At 38.2% G+C, this 20,334-nt stretch overlaps 1 protein-coding gene and 1 long non-coding RNA gene across 33 annotated transcripts in view; both read left to right on the top strand.

The window, feature by feature from the left end:
* The first annotated feature begins 7,961 nt into the window (after positions 1 to 7,961).
* The window catches only part of ank1a (ankyrin 1, erythrocytic a), a 222,930-nt gene continuing 210,557 nt past the window's right edge, over positions 7,962 to 20,334 (top strand). For all 32 annotated transcript variants that reach the window (NM_001442989.1, NM_001442988.1, XM_087251792.1 and 29 more), the window contains 1 exon segment: positions 7,962 to 8,315. In NM_001442989.1, the coding sequence (NP_001429918.1) occupies positions 8,190 to 8,315 (126 nt within the window). In that variant the 5' untranslated portion in view covers positions 7,962 to 8,189.
* On the top strand, positions 11,826 to 15,513 carry LOC147844532 (uncharacterized). Its single transcript, XR_015492134.1, has 3 exons — positions 11,826 to 12,243; positions 13,139 to 13,435; positions 13,588 to 15,513. It is a non-coding gene; the product is annotated as an uncharacterized LOC147844532 (long non-coding RNA).

Below are 20,334 nucleotides of genomic sequence, written 5' to 3'. Positions count from 1 at the left end.
ATGACCAGCTAAAACCAGCTTGACCAGCCCAGCCAAGCTGAGAGTCCAGCCAAAACCAAACAAAAAACCAGGCTGGTCAAGCTGTTTTTAGCTGGATTTGGCCGGTCATTTTCCAGCCTGACCAGCTAAGACCAGGCTGGAAATTGCTGGAAACCAGCCTGGAAGTTGCCAAAACCCCTCTAAAACCAGCCTGGTCGACCAGCCAAAACCAGCCAACCAGCCTAGGCTGGTTTAAGCTGGATTTTTCAGCAGGGATATTGATATTAGATATGTTTAAATAAGTTTAAACACCTTTTAAATGCATTACAGCTGTTTACGCTGTTTTTTTACGATATGTTTGCTACGTTTGCCACTATTACGTCACGTTTGCTACATTACGCTAAAGCCAAATTGCCAATTTTATAAGTCCTAGCTTAATTATAGGTAAAATATCTTTATTTTAATACTATAAATTACTTGCTTTGTTTGTCTTTACTTGTAATAGTTTAGTCTACTTTCATTAAATCGAAATATTTAATTTTTATCAAAAATATATATGATTATAAATATATATGAAGTCATTTTATGATTGAATAAAATATATAAACTGGTTTATCAATAGGCATATATATATTTTTGTAAATTTTGGCAATTTTTTTGACTTCAGCTGTGAATAGTAGCCTACATTGGTGCATATTAATGGATTATTATAGGCTCATTCTGAAAACCCTATAGACTGATTTCACGCGGCTGCCATTTTAAACAGCGAAATCGAGGTTGCGGTGGGAAGGTATAGCCCAGGGGTGGGCAATCTCGTATAACCCCGCTGGTCCTAGGCCACCCAACCCGCTCCGAGCTGGTATCGAACTGGCAACCTTCCTCATGGGAGTCGGTTGCTGAAAGGCGGATAAACAAAAGCCAAAAAATAAAATAAACAAGTAAATACCCTGCTGAAAAATCCAGCTTAAACCAGCCTAGGCTGGTTGGCTGGTTTTAGCTGGTTGACCAGCCTGGTTTTAGAGGGGTTTTGGCCATTTCCAATTTGGTTTAAGCTGGACATAGCTGGTTTTGGCTGGGCTCCCAGCCTGGCTAGGCTGGTCAAGCTGGTTTTAGCTGGTCATCTCCCAGCCTAACCAGCTAAGACCATGCTGGAAATGGCTGGAAACCAGCCTGGAAATGGCCAAAACCCCTCTAAATCCAGCCTGGTCGACCAGCTAAAACCAGCCAACCATCCTAGGCTGGTTTAAGCTGTTTTTTTCAGCAGGTTAACAGGGTGTGAATGTGGTGAGATCTGAAAACGTGGTAAAAATCAGACGAGGGTTTTTCTTTTTCTGGATTACTTTTGAAAACACTATTGGTTGGGTTTAGGGAAGGCGGTGGATGGGGAGATTGGTCGGTGAGTCAGTCAGTCAGTCGACATCGGCCTCTGGTGGATTTACAAGAAAACAGCAGGCATGAATGGCCCTCGCGAGAGAAATTTGAGATCTGAAAAAGCGTACACATCAGTCTGATTTGCGAAAACAAACCTGCAAAAAAAAAAGAGTACCCCCTGGTATGTATTTGGCGCTCTCTAGAAATGTACACAGGGGTACGTAATCAGAATGAGCCTGGGTTGCTTTTAGTCCTGTCACGCTTATAGGCTTTGTCATTAACTTTTTCGAGTGTGTACCTCTGGCATGTATTAACTAAAACTATTGTATTTGCTTGCATGTCGTTCAAACTCCTGTACCTGTTTAAGAGCGTTGAACAATTTAGATGTGGGTGTGTGCGGGTCATTAAAGCCTCTTTTGCTTGCATCAGCAAGATTGCCGTAGGATTGGAGAGAGATTTTATGGGAGAGAGAAAAAAGAACAGGTGGAGGCTTTCCAGGAGACACACTGCAGATGCTGTCTGAAACGGAGAAACAAAAGAAGCTCCCTCCCTTTCTGCACGACTATCCCAAAGGAAACCTTTCCACCGGCTCACAGCTCCGTGCACCAGGACCGTCAACAAGGTTTTGTTCCAGTTCTGCACAAAATGCCCGTGTCTGCTGCGCTCACATACACAAATCCTGCATCCACATCCACGCAGACTCCACATGGTTCCTCCTCGCTGCATTACAGGATAAAGAGAGGAAGAATGAGGACGCATTCAGTCACAGGCGGTTTTTAAACACACGTTTTCTCAGTGTTGTGTAGAGCATGCAGGCTTTGATGCCTACCGTATTAATCATGTCAGCCAGCTTTTATTATCCACAATGCATATTGTTTCCAAACAACCCCACAGAAATGAGCCCCATCAGAGGCACTAAAAGAGACCATGACAGAGAAAAACTGAAGGTATTAGCGTAAACGAAGAAACCTGAAGAAGACCATCATCATCTGACTATGGTTAAAAAATGTCTGTAAATCAAAATTTGTTACATTATTAACAGTGGCTTAGTGGTTAGCACTCTCGCCTCACAGTAAGAAAGTCGCTTGTTCGAGTCCTGACAACGCCAGATGAGATTTTTGTGTGGTTCGCATGTTCTCCCCATGTTGGCGTGGAGATTCATTTATTCTTCGGTTTAGACCCTTATTTATCAGGTGACTCCACAGCGGAATGAACCGCTAACTATTCCAGCAGTGGATGCCCTTCCAGCCGCAACCCAATACTGGTTCAGTTGGCATTTCTGTGTGGAGATCACATGTTGAGGAGTTTGGTGTCCCTAAGCTGCAACCTCAAGGTAGTGTCACAACCCTAGCTGCGTCCCAAATCGCATACTTATGCACTATTCTACGTCATTTTGTAGTATAAATAGTGTAAGTAGTGTGTTCACACTGAAAACTAAGTGCACTTTAATTACCCGGATGATGCACTCATTCAGCCGCTAAAATGAAGTGTGTAATGATGGACACTTCACGCACTCAACGACCGCAGGTTTGCTTATGTAGCGGAAGGGGCGGAGCTATCGGGCGCACATGTTGAATAACTTTATTTATTTTGGATTGTGAAAGCAAAATTCTCCTTTGAGAGTGATTATAGCGCCTCCCGATGGTGCAATACTCACGGCAGGTATTATTTAATAATTCGGTCGTTTATTTCACTGATTTCGCAACCTTCAAACGTCATCAGAGAAACGGTTTGAATTTACACTTAGTAAAAAAACATTAGTGTGCCATTTGGGACGACACTACATACATATACTATCCTGTTGAGTGTGTAAGTGCATAAGTACATAGTGCATAGTGTATAGTGTGCCATTTGGGACACAGCACCTATTCAGTTCATGGTTCACTCCAATCTCCGCCCACTTAATCTCTGGCCAATCAGGACTGCCTCAAAGGCTTTATTAATGGCACCTGTGCCCACAGTTTGTCCATTCTGGCTGCACGTGGCTGAACTGTGCAGAGGGCTGCATCTGGTTTCTTCTGTTGTTTTCCTGTGTGTGCATATCTGATCATGTAAGTGGCCATTGTGTGATTTAATTTTGATTTACAGTGCATCCGAAAAGGACTGATAGCGCTTCACTTTTTCCACATTTTTTTTTATGTTACAGCCTTATTCCAAAATGAAATAAATTAATTTATTTCCTCAACATTCTACACACAATCCCCCATAATGACAATGTGGAAAAAAGAGTTTTTGAAGTTGTTGCAAATTCAATCACAATAAAAAAAGCTGAAAAACCTCATGTAAATCTGTGTTCACAGGCTTTGCTCGATACTTTGTTGATGCACCTTTGCAGCAATTTCAGCCTCAAGTCTTGTTGAATATTATGCCACAAGCTTGGCACACCTGTCTTTGGAAATTTTTGCCCATTCCTCCTTGCAGTAGCTCTCAAGCTCTATCAGGTTGGATGGGAAGCGACGGTGTACAGCTATTTTCAGATCTCTCCAATGATGTTCAATAGGATTTATGTCTGGGCTCTGGCTGGGCCACTCAAGCACATTCACCGAGTTGTTGTGAAGCCACTCCATTGACATTTTGGGGGTGTGTTTTGGGTCATTGTCCTGCTGGAAGATGAACCGTCGCCCCAGTCTAAGGTCAAGAGCGCTCTGAAGCAGGTTTTCGTTCAGGATGTCTCTGTACATTGCTGCATTCATCTTTCCCTCTATCCTGACGAGTCTTCCAGTTCCTGCTGCTGAAAAACATCCCCACAGCATGATGCTGCCACCACCATGCTTCACTGTTGGGATGATATTAGCCTGATGATCAGCGCTGCCTGGTTTTCTCCAAACGTGACGCCTGGCATTCACTATTAAGAGTTCAATTTGAGTCTCATCAGATTAGAGAGTTTTGTTTCTTCAAATGCCTTTTGGTAAACTCCAGGCGGGGAGCAGCTTCCGTCTGGCCACTCTACCATACAGGCCTGATTGGTGGATTGCTGCACAGATGGTTGTCCTTCTGTAAGGTTCTCCTCTCTCCACAAAGGAACGCTGGAGCTCAGACTGTGTAACGAGGAGACTGACACGGAGGGATCAATTATGCAGTATTTATTAGTTAAGCTCTCATTCACACACACAATATGCACTACCGTGCAAACACACAACAGCAACAGTCTATGATGGATAAAGACTGGCGATGAACAGACACAGAGTGTTTTACCAGGCATAGATCGAGGGCAGGCTGCAAGTATCAGAGTCCGTGTATCAGGCGTGGGTCGTGGGCAGGCAGCGAGTATCAGAGTCCGTATATCAGGCGTGGGTCGTGGGCAGGCAGAAGGCGAAGCAGAGTCAGAAACAGGCTGGAGTAATGCACGAGGAATCAGGCAGGAATAACGCTCAGAAATGCTGGCCGGGGCTAAACAAGACTTCGCACTGACTGAGCGTTAGGAGCTGGCTTATAAAGGGTACGTGGGTCGTTAGCTTGATTCAGGACAGGTGAGCACAATCAACGTAAATGGATGATGTAATGTTTAGAAGTCCGGAGATGGCGGCCTCTGCTGGCCAGCGAGGGGAATGACTGGGACCGAGTCGGTGACAGACTTAGTGACCATCGGGTTATTATTGATCACCTCTCTGACTAAGGCCCCAGATCACTCAGCTTAGATGGCCGGCCAGCTCTAGGAAGATGCATATTATTGCATTACAATCAAATTAAGTTACAATCAAATATAAATGATTATATACAGACATAGGTAACCTGCAGTTTTATAGCATATAGGTACAGGTACAAATTAATAAAAGGATTGGTCCCTAAGCTAAAGTGTTATGCCGCAGTCACATTAGAGTTAGAGCTTCTGCCGTCTGGCGCTGTTAAAAGAGGCGGGATTACGCAAAATGATTTGACATTAAAAAAAGCCAGCGATTGGTGCATGTTTTAAATTTCTGTCCAGAGAGGTCATGTTCGATTCTTTGATTGGCCTCACGCAGTCAAGTGATGCGATTTTGTAGGTCAGAGTTCACTAAGCTTGAAGTTTGCAATGTCGCAGTTGCTTGTGTTTCCGGTCTGACGCATTCACGTGCGTATGAATGGAAGTCTACGCAGAGAAAAGTGCAGTGTGACCGCGGCTTTACCCAAAAATCCATCCCAAACCCACTGAATAGATATATTCCAACTGAGTTACAAGCTGTTCTTGGGTTGTCCCGTGTTGCTTGTAATGCCATATGGATTTGCTGCTGTCAGAATTGATTTATGAAGGTCCCAAATATGGATTCCTCCCACTAAAAAGCTGTTTATCTTTCAGGATTTTGTGGTAATTGTTTTAGATATGACACCAGAAAGATTAAAACACAAGGCTGAACTTAAATTCCAGAAGAGGAAAGTCGAGAGAGTAAGAGGTTGACATAAAAAACTAAGCACCTTTAGAAACTTAAGCACCTTTATTTAAAATAATTTATTTAAAAATAACATATGTTTAATTCAGCAAAAAACCAATTGAAATATAATAATATTAATATTAATATTAATATTAATATTAATATTAATATTAATATTAATATTAATATTAATATTAATAATAATAATAATAATAATAATAATAATTCCTTACATTTATATAGCCCTTTTCTAGACACTCAAAGCACTTTACACATTGGAGGGAATCTCCTCATCCACCACCAGTGTGCAGCATCCACCTGGATGACATGATGGCAGCTATATTGTGCCAGACCGCACACCACACACCAGCTGATTGGTGTGAGGAGAGGAGACCGACTAATGAAGCCAATTATCATATTGGGATTGTTAGGAGGTCATGATGGATAATGACCACAGAGATTCAGGACCTAGGTTTATTCAAAACACTGCGCTCACTGAGCAGTATAGAGTCCCCTTCACTGTACTTGGGCATTAGGTCCCACACAGACCGCAGGTTGAGCACCCCCTGCTGGCCTCACTAACAACACTTCCGACAGAAACCTAGCTTTCTCATGTGGTCTCCCAAGGTACTGCTTAGCTTCAGTGGGCCACCCCAAAGCTCTTAATGAATTGACTTGAGAGAGAATTCAATAAAATCAATAAAAAAACATTTGACAAATTGGGAAGTGAAGTTCGTCATCAATAACAGAACCTAAAACATCTTCAGTACACCAAATATTCTCAAAACGTTCAAAGCAACATGAAAATCTGCATAAAATCAATCAACAATCTTAACCAAAGCAATAAAAAAGACAAGATGCATGCATTAGAGAGAGAGAGAGACATGGAGGCAGTAGACAAACTCGTGTGTGTATATACACTCACCGGCCACTTTATTAGGTACACCTTACAAGTACCGGGTTGGACCGGCTGGATTTGTCGGCTGCACATCCATGATGTGAATCTCCCGTTCCACCACATCCAAAAGGGGCTCTATTGGATTGAGAGCTGGTGACTGTGGAGGCCATTTGAGTACAGTGAACTCATTGTCATGTACAGGAAACCAGTATGAGATGATTCACGCTTTGACATGGTGCATTATCCTGCTGGAAGAAGCCATCAGAAGATGAGGACACTGTGGTCATAAAGGAATGGACATGGTCAGCAGCAATACGATGCTCAATTGGTACTAATGGGCCCAAAGTGTGCCAAGAAAGTATCCCTCACACCATTACACCACCACCAACACCAGTCTGAACTGTTGATACAAGGCAGGATGGATCCATGCTTTCATGCTGTTGACTCCAAATTCTGACCCACTCGAATGTGGCAGCAGAAATGGAGATTCATCAGACCAGGCAACGTTTCTCCAATCTTCTATTGTCCAATATTTACTTATATATTTATTTACTTTGTATATAATAGACATGAACATATTAATTATTTTACAGATATATTCTTGTTCTATGTATTGTTTAATTGCTTTAGCAATACTGTGAGAGAGAGATGAACATCACGGTGGCGCAGTGAGTAGCACGATCGCCTCACAGCAAGAAGGTCACTGGTTTGATTCCCGGCTGGGCCAGTTGGCGTTTCAGTGTGGAGGGACTGCATGTTCTCCCCGTGTTGGCGTGGGATTGCTCTGAGAGCTCCGGTTTCCCCCACGGTTTAAACACATGTGCTATAGGGGAATTGGAAAGGCTATTGTCTGTATAGTGTATGTGTGTGAAAGAGTGTGTATTGGTGTTGGGTTGCGTAAAACGTATGCTGGATAAGTTAGTGGTTCATTCCGCCGTGGCGACCACTGATCATTAAAGGAACTAAGCTGAAAAGAAATGAATGAATGAGAGATGTTTTACATGAACATACATGTATTTTTATTGTTACATTTACTATATATTCCTTTCTATTTTTGAATATATTATTATTCTTATTAAATTCAATATTGTTATTACTACTATTTATATTGACTCCCCTCTCTGCTATACACATTGGCAGTATGTGTGACACACACACACACACACTCAATATTTAATTGTTATATGAATCAATTGTACATTACACTGTTAATTATTGTTTGTTTTATCACCACATCATTTGTTTATATGTTCAGTGTAACACTTGTCATACCGATAGAGCAAGCTTGAATTGAACTGAACTGAATTGAGAGAGAGAGAGAGAGAGAGAGAGAGAGAGAGAGAGAGAGAGAGAGAGAGAGGTGCGCAGTGCTGCAGCAGAATCCCTCTCAATGAAGCCTCTCTCAGGTCTGTCTGACTAACTAGTGCTGCATTGGAGGAAAGAGACAGAGAGAGAGCGGGACACACACACACACACCCACACGCACACACAACACATACTGCAGGACTGCATGAGCCGAGCACCAGCATCCATCAGCGGATCTACAGAGCCTCCCCTGCCCGGCACGGCGCTCTCCGGCTGCGAACGGCACCATGGCACAAGCCGCCAAACATCTGCGCAAAAACAAGGATTTAGAGGCTCTCGCCGAGCAGGAGAGGAAGGAGAAGGAGGAGGAGAAGTCCAAGAAGAGGAGCCGATCGCGGGAGAAAAAGCGCAAGGTAGGGAAGAGGGATAAGTTGGCAAGCGGGAGGAGGGAAGGGGGAAGGCGGCGTACGGCTGCTGTGTGAACACGTGCAGGCACAGGTGAGCTGATCCGCCGCTGCTGGTGCACCAAGATCAAAACAAGAGGTTGCTGTAATGCTCAATCTGTGTTACTTCGTAGAAAGAAAGAACAATCCAATGGATTTCAAGTTAAATGCCTGTGGAACGGGATTATTTATGTGCATACTGGCACACGTACAGGGCATTATTATTTCATAGACAAAATAATGCAATCAACTTAAAACCAAATGACAAGATGCATACTGTCAAAATGCTGGCACATAGATCAATAGGTGTTAATATTTCAGTCAATTTAAATTAAAACAGATGAAAATGCATACTGTCATAATGGCACAGCTCAAAGGGTGTTAATATTTCATTGTAAACATAATGCGTTCATTTTAAAACTAAATGCATGTATTTTTAGAAGGTAAAACTGCATTATTTATGTTTGTACTGTCATTGGATGTTATTAATTAATCAAAAATAATGCAATTAATGAAAAAATTACATGCTTCTGTTTTTAAACTGCATTATTTCTCTGCACACTGTCAATTTTTCATAGAAAAATGCAATAAATTTAAAATTAAATGTGTGTATTTTTAATAGTTGAAATTTCAAAGGGTTATAATACTGGCACACTGATGGGTGTTATTATTTCATAGAAAAATTGATGCAATCAATTTAAAATCAAATGACAAGATGCATACTGTCATAATACTGGCACGTCAATAGGTGTTATTATTTCAAGCAATTTAAAATTAAATAACTGAAAATGCATACTGTCATACTGGCACATAGCTAAAAGGGTGCTATTATTTCATAGAGAACAGAATGCATCAATTTTAAAACGAAATGCGTGCATTTTAAGTAGCTAAAACTGCATTATTTATGTTTATATTGTCATTGGGTGTTATTATTTAATCAAAAACAATGCAATAACTTTAAAATGACATGCATGTATTTTTAAACAGCTGCAGTTGCATTATTTCGGTGCATACTGTAAATAGTTGTTATTATTTATTAGAAAACACAATGCTATACATTTAAAAATAATAGTATTTTAGGTAGCTGAAATTTTATAGGGTCATAATACTGGAAGTTCAGTGGGTGTTATTATTTCAAATATTAAATATGCAACACATTTTAAATAAAACATATGCATTTTAATAGCCAAAACTGCATTTTTTTTGCATACTGGCACACGTACAGGTCAGTGGGTGTTATTAATTCATACAAAAACAATACAATCAATTTAAAATTACATGCATGTATTTTTAATAGCTAAAACTGTATTATTTCTGTGCATACTGCATAATACTGGCACACATACAGGTCAACTGGTGTTATTAATTCATACAAAAAACAATGCAATCAATTTAAAACTACATGCATGTATTTTTAAAAGCTAAAACTGCATTATTTGTGTGCATACCTCCAGATCCTAAACAAAATAAATAACACTGCCATTAATTTAAAATTAGATGCATTTATTTAAATTTTTTTTCTTTTTTTTTTGCATTTGTTTTAAATAACAGAGACTGCATTTATTTGATGCTGTCATATATGAAAAAACAGCCATACGATGCAGATATGTAATGTAGCTCCAGTACTACACAGTAGTTCAAAACAGGCAACCCCACTGCTGAGTTAAGCGTCACTATCAGTCTTGCATGGGTACATACTGTACACATCTACATATATTAGCTAATATATACATTTGTATTCTAATGATCAAATATTGAGGATAGAAAATAACATGGACAGGAATATTTGAGTTAAATTAAATTAAATTTTGCTACATTTACAAATTACTATTGGGATTAGACTCTCAGGGGCTGAAAAAAGCACGTAAAAGGCCATATATAAATGTATGTAGTGCTTTTCATAACACTTAATGTCTAGTTCTAAAAAATATCAATATACTGTACATATATAAGAAAAGCAGAGGTGATAAGTAATGCATTTTAATGTTATAGCTCAAAACAAGCAGTGCTTAAGCAGTTTTGAGATGTGTTGCTTAATAATATAATGTGGTTAGAGTAAGAAATCTCTCAGAACCATGCTATTTTAACACCTGTGTGTAAAGAAATGAAGCATTATAGGTTTTCCTTCTGCTTTGAGAAGCATTTGGTTTGTTTCAGGAAAAGATGTTTATTGTGATGGAGTGTGTTGCGCTTTCGTGTGGAGATTTGCTGCTGTTTAACTCCAACACTTATAAAGCATTTGCACTGCAGAGTTTCATATTACAGCACCTTGCTGAGGAGGTGCTTGTGTGCCGGAGATCAGGTCTCTCTCTTTCTCTCCCCTTTTTTTTTCTCTCTCCATGTGTTCAATGCACTTATTTAAAGGGATAGTTCACACAAAAATGCTGATTCTGTCATTATTTATTAATGCTGTACTTGCTTCAAACCTTTATTAGTTTCTTTCTTCTGTTGAACACAAAAGGAGATATTCTGATAAGAGACGGAAACCTGTAACCATTGACTTCTATAGTATTTGTTTTTTGCTACTATGGAAGTCAATGGTTACAGGCTTTCAGCTTTCTATAAAGTATCTTCTTTTGTGTTCAACAGATGAAATGCACCCATTAAGGTTTAAAAACACTTGAGATAAAGTAAATTTCATTTTTTTTGGTGAACTATCTCTTTAAGGATGTCAGCTCGATGCTTAAACTCATTACGAGGTGAATGCCAAAACAAGCGACATCAACTCTTTTGACCAAGTGGTTAAAATTTAAGAAGCGTGTGTGATGATAAAAAGTTGCTAAATACACTTTTCAGTAAAAACAAGTCTCTTAAAGGGTCAATTCACACTGTTTTTTAAATTATTTTCTCCCCCTCATGTTGCTTTTAAACCTTTATGAGTTTCTTTCTTCTGTTGAACACAAAAGGAGATATTTCGAAGAAAGATGGAAACCTGTAACCATTGACTTCCATTTGTTTTTCTTACTATGGAAGTCAATGGGGTATATGCCGAAGCATGCTAATAGGACTTTTAATTTGCCAGTAACCTGGGTTAAGCGCTTCCGGCGAATTGAATGCCAATGCAAAATCCGGTGCGTTTAAGGTCTGTTTTCTTTAAAAATCAGCGATCTCCACTAGCTGAGTGATATCCTATTTAAAGTAGGTCTCAGATTGTACAAGAATGTCAATGGATGTCAATGGTTACAGGTTTCCACCTTCTTCGAAATATCTTCTTTTGTGTTCAACAGAAGGAAGAAACTCATAAAGGTTTTAAAACAATATGAGGGGGAGTAAATGATGAGATAATTACATTTTTGTGTGAACGAACCCTTTAAGAGATTTTCTTTTACTGAGAACGGTATCTAGCAACTTTCTATCATCACATTCATTTCTTCAACATTCTTCTAACCACTTGGTCTAAAGATTTGTTTTCGCTTGTTTTGTTTTGGAATGCACCTCATAGTGAAACTGAGCATCAAGCTGACATCCTTAAAGGGATAGTTTACCCCCCCCCAAAAAATACCCTCCCTCGAGTGTTTCCAAACATTTATTTTATCTGTTGAACTCAAAAGAAGATATTTTGAAATCTGAAAACCTGTAACCATAGGGTATATGCCGAGCTAGTGCTGTTCCCATGCTGATACACTTCCGGTGACCTGTTATTGTGAACTTTTCTCCATTTTATACGGTTCCTTATACAGCATTGATGTTGTAATGTCATTAAAATACATTCAGTTAAATAAACTTTAGCATTTATTTGGTTGCTCAAGCGTAAAACGAGACAAAACGAGACCAGCCTGGTTTTAGAGGGGTTTGGCCACTTCCAGGCTGGTTTCCAGCCAGACCAGCTAAAACCATTTAAAACCAGCTTGACCATCCTGGTTTAAGCTGGACATAGCTGGTTTTGGCTGGGCTCCCAGCTTGGCTAGGCTGATCAAGCTGGTTTTAGCTGGTCATCTCCCAGCCTGACCAGCTAAAACCTGGCTGGAAATGGCTGGAAACCAGCCTGGAAGTGGCCAAAACCCCTCTAAAACCAGCCTGGCCGACCAGCTAAAACCAGCCAACCATCCTAGGCTGGTGTAAGCTGGATTTTTTAGCAGGGAAATAATCTAAAATACACACTTTGCTTGCTTTTAACAAGACAATGTATGTTTTGGTATAATATTATGCTTGATGAGCTGCAGATGTATCCTGTTTTCTTACACAGATACACACACATGCCTTATGTTTTGTTGATATTGTGTTGTTTGTGATCTTCATTTGTGTTTGTGCTGAGCCAGCACTTTCTGCAGTTTTTATTTTCATGCTGCTTAAGAATTATTTAAATGCTGTGTGGTGGAGGATTATTGCTTTGTGCTTCCCTTGTGCAAGACACTCTCCTCATTTACCTGTTATGTTTGCACACAGAATACCTTTAACCTTCCTGTTGTGTTCGGGTCAAATCTGACCGATTTACAACTAAAAAACAGCCATAAATATTATGTTTTACATCTGATTGCCTTGAGAACTTATTATATCCTAAACATATTAAAGTGACAATCACCTCTTTTGTTGAATTTTGAGTATTTTAATCAACTTTGTTACACCTGTGGTGTTTCCGGTCAAAAGTGACCACCATAGGAAATCAATGAGAATCCAGACTATATCCACCCTACTGAAAAAAAAACAGCCTAAACCAGCCTAGGCTGGTTGGCTGGTTTTAGCTGGTCGATCAGGCTGGTTTTAGAGGGGTTTCGGCCATTTCCAGACTGGTTTCCAGCCATTTCCAGCATGGTCTTAGCTGGTCAGGCTGGGAGATGACCAGCTAAAACCAGCTTGACCAGCCTAGCCAGAACCTGGTCTGAACCTGGCTGGTCAAGCTGGTTTTAGCTGGATTTAGCTGGTCATTTTCCAGCCTGACCAGCTAAGACCAGGCTGAAAATGGCTGGAAACCAGCCTGGAAATGCCCAAAACCCCTCTAAAACCAGCCTGGTCGACCAGCTAAAACCAGCCAACAAGCTGGATTTTTCAGCAGTGCACTCCTCAGACTGTACAAATTCATACCAATCTCTGGGTCTAGCAGCACTTTTAGCTTAGCTTAGCATAAATGTTTTCATTGGATTAGACCAGGGGTCACCAAACTTGTTCCTGGAGGGCCGGTGTCCTGCAGATTTTAGCTCCAACACTAATCAAACACACCTGAACAAGGTAATCAAGGTCTTTCTAGGCATACTTGAAACATCCAGGCAGGTGTGTTGAGGTAAGTTGGAGCTAAATCCTGCAGGGACACCGGCCCTCCAGGACCAGGATTGGTGACCCCTGGATTAGACCATTAGCATCTCACCCAAAAACGGCCAGAGGATAACTAGCGCTAGTGCTGAGTCCTTAATCACCGTCTATACACTCATTCACTATTCCCTACATTAGTACACTAATATAGTGCAATTGAAGGACTAAATGAAAGATTGAGCACTCAATCTACAGGAAAGGAGACCGTTTGTTGGTGCTTTGCTGGTTGAAAACTCATTCAAATGGGTTTAAATTTCCATTTCTTTTGGTCAGACGCTGTGATAGTTATTTTAGCAAGCTGTTTATTGGTAATAAAGCAAAGTGTTTTGATTTCTGTCATCTATGGTTCATTTTGTAATGCATTTTCAGTGCCTAATTGTATTTTCACTGCAGTTATTTTATGTCTACTTCTATAAATTCATGTTAAACACTACTTTAAGACAATGTTCACAGTTAAAGAATGTTGATTAAAAACTTGGGGTGATAAATGGTTTTCGTGCTTATTTAAAAGCAGTTAAAACAGAGCGGCAAATTTTGACCGGGAACACTAAAGTGAGGGGTGTGATGCGGACATGACAGGAGGGTTAATTCTTCAACTAACAATTGCAACATGCACAATACACAAACATGTGAAGTATATGTCATTGCAAGTTGATTTTGGGGTATTATGTCTACTATAAAGATGCATGTTTTGCTTTAATATCTGAATACTTCAGAGCAACGGAAGTGTGTTGAAATATAAATGCTTATTTAGTTCATTTTCTTTTGCATTTGTTGGTTCTGCTTATGAACTGGCCGTTTGAGTTCATCTAGCCAGCTGGCCTCTCACAGAGCTGTGGATCACATTTTATTTTTGACATTTGCCAACCAGCATTTAACTTTATAAAACTTAAGGATTGTAAATTATGCATGAGGCCGGATGTTGGCTGTGTATATAAATATATATATTGCTGTATTTGCAATATAGCCCACAGGTTTTGTTCTGACAGACCTTTTGTAAAGCTGTAGTGAATGATGAGGGAACATTGCAGAAGGTTAATTACCACACAAATACAGTTGAAGTCAGAATTATTAGCCCACCTGAATTATTAGCCTACCTGTTTATTTTTTATTTCTGTTTAATGAAGAGAATATTTCTTAAACACATTTCTAAACATAATAGTTTCAATAACTAATTTCTAATAACGGATTTATTTAATCTTTGCCATGATGACAGTAAATAATATTAGACTAGATATTCTTCAAGACACTTCTATACAGCTTAAAGTGACATTTAAAGGCTTAACTAGGTTAATGAGGTGAACTAGGCAGGTTAGGGTAATTAGGCAAGTTATTGTATAATGATGGTTTGTTAAAAAAAAAAAAAAAGCTTAAAGGGGCTAATAATTTTGACCTAAAAATTGTGTATAAAAAAATTAAAACTGCTTTTATTCTAGCCGAAATAAAACAAATAAGACTTTCTCCAGAAGAAAAAATATTATCAGACATACTGTGAAAATTTCCTTGCTCTGTTAAACATCATTTGGGAAATGATTGAAAAAGAAAACAAAAATCAAAGGGGGGCTAATAATTCTGACATCTACTGTACATGAAATAAACATAATTTGGGAACCAAATGCAGGGTTCAGTGCTAAGGATTTTTTCTACTGGTCCAATCGGGCCAGATTTTTACTTGCCCTGCCAAGATTTTCACTGGGCCTATCAAAAAATGAAAAAGACAAGTTAATAGTTATTTTTTAGACACATATTATAAATAATGTGTCAAAAATAATGTCTGTGAATCTAGAATTTCAATATTTTAAAAATGTTAATAAATGTTTGAGCAGAAATCCGTGCTATGCAAACAAAAAATGCATTATGGGAAATGTGGAGGTATTTTATCGCAGATTGAAATTATTTAACAAAAGAAATTATTTTAAGCAAAAAAAATTAATAAATAAAATAATAAATTAAATATTAATCACAAATTTTTTCAATGTGTTCTCACGTAAATGTCTGCTTCCAACACGTTATAAACAGACATTTTACTTTAGCCTTTTACTTTGATGTTGCTGCCATGTTGCCGTCTCTTCGCTGTACTGGTTGTTATAGGATACGGAAAAAAATAGCATGCTCAAAACATCAAATCGGATAGGAGGATCCGAAAAGCAATTTGGTGTTTACGACATCAGAGAAGGTAGCATTTTAAGACTAAAAAGCTCAAGCTTAAAATGCACACAATTGACAAGTAGTCGCAGGCAAGTTAAACTTTAGTGACAAGGCAGCACTGTCCCAATCGGTCCAGTAATAATCCTACTGTCCCAAGCGTCTCTCACACTGGCCCCGGGCCATAGGGCAGTCCTTATTGTTGAGCCCTGAAATGTATATTTCCTTCAAGTAATTTACCAATCATGATAAGAATCTCTTTCCAAAATATTTGAATCTCATTGCACTCCCATGGGGTACCCACTTCTTTATTGCATTTTGAAAAGCTATCCGGAATATTTGGGTTAAATCTATGGAGTTTAGCTGGGGTAATGTAAGTTTGTATGAGCCATTTATATTGCAGTAATTTGCAACTTGTGTTAACACTATTATTTTGGGCATATAGACAAGAAACTATCCATTCTTTTTGAGATATGTCTTCTTGACGATAATTTTTCCATGCTGATAAGTAGGATCAGGAGTTCCCCTTCGGATGGGGAACTCCAATGCTATATGGAAAACCTTCCACTATTGGGGAAAACCCCATAGTGGAAGGTTTTCCACATAGCATTTCCGTTCCCCCCCTCGGGGAACGAGGGTTACTTTAATAACCGTAGCATTATCTTTTGATTCCTTTAGGAGTATAATATAAAATATTGGTATTATTTATGAAATTTTTTATTGCATTATGGGACTTAATCTTCCTTCCAACAACTTTTAACATTGAAAAGTTTGAAAAAGTGACTTTTATGAACATTTGTAAAAGTTTAAAATGATAAATAGCCTGGGTTGGTGTTGTATATTATGCTACAAACACCTTATAATAAGCTGCCAGCACATTTTCTGTGATTTTACAGCCTTATTTCTCTATATAGTACAATTTCTTATATATTATATGACTTCAAACGGCTAAAATGTTAATAAATGTCACTTTGTTAAACTGTACAGTTGAATTTTCAACATCAAACGTCGACAGAGCAGAGGTTAACATCCCATAATACAATTTACAACCGCAAATAAAGACAAAAAGTTAAGTTTCAGTTTAGTTTACACCAGGGGTGTCCAAACTCGATCCTGGAGAGCCGGTGTGCTAAGTTTAGCTCCAACTTGCTTCGACACACCTGCCAGGAAATTTCTAGTATATGTAGTAAGAGTTTGATTAGCTGGTTCAGGGCCGGGTTTTTCAAAAGGTTTAATCCAGATGAAACTGATCTGGATTTAGTAATCCTTTTTTGCGATCCGTGATCACGTAATCCAGCTTAGTTTTGAGCAAGTTTTTCAAAGAAGCATTGGATTGGATCAATCTGATCCGTATAGGAACTTTTCAGGATCACTAAATCTGGATAACCAGTGCTCAAACAGGAGAGGAAATCACAATGTAGAACTATAGATATGTAAAGAGCAACAAGTAGAATAGCCAGAGTGAGTCAATATAACTTTATTTTTATTTGAAATGAAAACTCACACACATTCAAAAAAAATAAAATAAATAAAAACAAGAAAACCCCCAGCCCCTCCTCTTCCTGCAGTCCTCTCATCTGAGACCAAAACACAAACACTGTACATTGAGGATATTTCTAACAAGTTTCAAGTTACTTGATGTCAAAAACTCAGACTTCCTCATCTGATGTGGAGAGAGCAGCTTGTCTGAGCGTAGCCTTTAGGAGGCGGATCTCAAGTCTGGCCTTGGTTTGCTGCAGTTTGGTCCGAGTCAGTTGTTCCTCTGCCAGATGAAGCTGAGCTTCTGCCCTTTCAGTCCCTTTTTGCAATTGTTGAAAGTGATTTCAATTATCAGTGATTGCCAATCTTTGCCTTTTTTGGTTATTCTTTAATCATTGCATGCATCACTAATATATATTCTAAAAACAAAAATATTTTCCTTTGTGATGATATATATATATACAGTTGAGGTCAGAATTATTCGCCCCCTTTTGATTTTTTTTCCCTTTTTTAAATATTTCCCAAATGATGTTTAACAGAGCAATGAAATTTTCACAGTATGCCTGATAATATTTTTTCTTCTGGGGAAAGTCTTATTTATTTTATTTCGGCAAGAATAAAAGCAGTTTTAAATTTTTTTAAAGCCATTTTTGGGACAAAATTATTAGCCTCTTTAAGCAAATTTTTTTTTCGATAGTGTACAGAACAAACCATTGGTTTACAATAACTTGCCTAATTACCCTAACCTGCCTAGTTAACCTAATTACCTTAGTTAAGCCTTTAAATGTCACTTTAAGCTGTATAGAAGTGTCTTGAAAAATATCAAGTAAAATACTGTTTACCGTCATCATGGCAAAGATAAAATAAATCATTTATTAGAAATAGGTTTCTAAAACTATTATGCTTAGAGATGTGCTGAAACAATTTTCCCTCTATTAAACAGAAATTGGGAAAAAAATAAACAGTAATAATAATAACTAATAATAATAATTCTGACTTCAACTGTATATATATATATATATATATATATATATATATATATATATATATATATATATATATATATATATATATATATATATATATATATATATTTATATATATATCAATTAGTAACAGAATAAAATGTTTGAGGTCCTGACTCTCTGTGGTCATTAAAAATCCCATTGGCCTCTGTCCATCATGGCCTCCTAACCATCCCCATATCATAATTGGCTTCATCGCTCTGTCTCCTCTCCACCAGTCAGCTGGTGTGTGGTGTTTGCTCTGGCGCTAAATGGCTGCTGTCACATCATTTAGGTGGATGCTGCACACTGGTGGTGGATGAGGAGACGCCCCCCATTGTGTAAAGTGCTTTAAGTGTCCAGAAAGGCGCTATATAAATGTAAGGAATTATTATTATTATTAAAACACAGGAGCTGAATGAGGGATTTCTTAGTGATACTGATATTTTGGTGCTCAAACAGCACCATTACTCACTGAAGGAAGCTGACAATGTGAAACGCACAACAGAACAAATGAACAAATCATTGACTCTAATGAAAATGCCTATGAAATTGCAATTTAAGTCCCTAGTGTTGTGATAATTGCCAGATTTTGAACCTTTCGACCTGGTTATTTACATCGCAGTTAGCTTCACATTAGTCTTTATGGATGGAGATGTTGTTTTGCATTTTATCATGACCTGATCTGCTTCAATGCCGCTGAAATAGACGGCTGCAGGACTCTCAGTGCTGAGCTCAGCATCGCCATCATCAATTCACATGCAGATAATGCTTACTGCAGCTCACGGACTGCTCAATAACATGTACTGTAGCTTAAATACTACATTATTATAGCTTCTGGATAAATGGATGGGAAATGGGAATAATTAATTGATGTTGTAGACCAGATCATTTTTCTTGGAGAACAAAGCACACATCTACATTTGGAAAACATTTCACTTTGTATGCTGCTATCAAAATACATTCATTTTAAAAGTGAAATCAAACTCGGCTCTACCCTGGTGTGTTTTTAGTCTCATTTTAACCTACACATTTACTCATTGAACTCATGTCACAGTTTTTGCTTTGTAGAGTTTATTTGTATACTATGTAGAGCTGTGGAAGAATAATGAATGCTAATTACTGGCATTCAACAGATGTCTAACAATAGTCCAAAAATACACTAGTCATCAAATGACTAAACTATGTCTAATCTGTCTGTTTGATGACTGTTGGAGCACATATGTAGCCAATATGTCTTATAGATGTATGTTTGATATGTTTGTATGTCTATTAGATGTATGTTTGATATGTTTGGATGTCTATTAGATGTACGTTTGATATGTTTGGATGTCTATTAGATGTATGTTTGATAGGTGGGATGTCTATTAGATGTATGTTTGATATGTTTGGATGTCTATTAGATGTATGTTTGATATGTTTGGATGTCTATTAGACGTATGTTTGATATGTTTGAATGTCTATTAGAGGTATGTTTGATATGTTTGGATGTCTATTAGATGTACGTTTGATATGTTTGTATGTCTATTAGATGTATGTTTGATATGTTTGGATGTCTATTAGATGTATGTTTGATATGTTTGGATGTCTATTAGACGTATATTTGATATATTTGGATGTCTATTAGACATATGTTTGATATGTTTGGATGTCTATTAGATGTATGTTTGATATGTTTGGATGTCTATTAGACGTATGTTTGATATGTTTGGATGTCTATTAGACGTATGTTTGATATGTTTGAATGTCTATTAGACGTATGTTTGATATGTTTGAATGTCTATTAGACGTATGTTTGATATGTTTGAATGTCTATTAGAGGTATGTTTGATATGTTTGGATGTCTATTAGACATATGTTTGATATGTTTGGATGTCTCTTCAACGTATGTTTGATATGTTTGGATGTCTATTGGACGTATGTTTGATATATTTGGATGTCTATTAGACGTATGCTTGATATGTTTGGATGTCTCTTCAACGTATGTTTGACATCTTCGGATGTCTATTAGATGTATGTTTGATATGTTTGGATGTCTATTAGGCGTATGCTTGATATGTTTGGATGTCTCTTCAACGTATGTTTGATATGTTCGGATGTCTCTTAGACGTATG

This window comes from Danio rerio, chromosome 5 (genome assembly GCF_052040795.2).
Source record: "Danio rerio strain M-AB ecotype USA chromosome 5, GRCz13ab, whole genome shotgun sequence".
Lineage (NCBI taxonomy): Eukaryota > Metazoa > Chordata > Actinopteri > Cypriniformes > Danionidae > Danio > Danio rerio.
The sequence above is the reverse complement of the archived record's forward strand: the minus strand, read 5'-3'. Positions and strand labels throughout refer to the sequence as shown.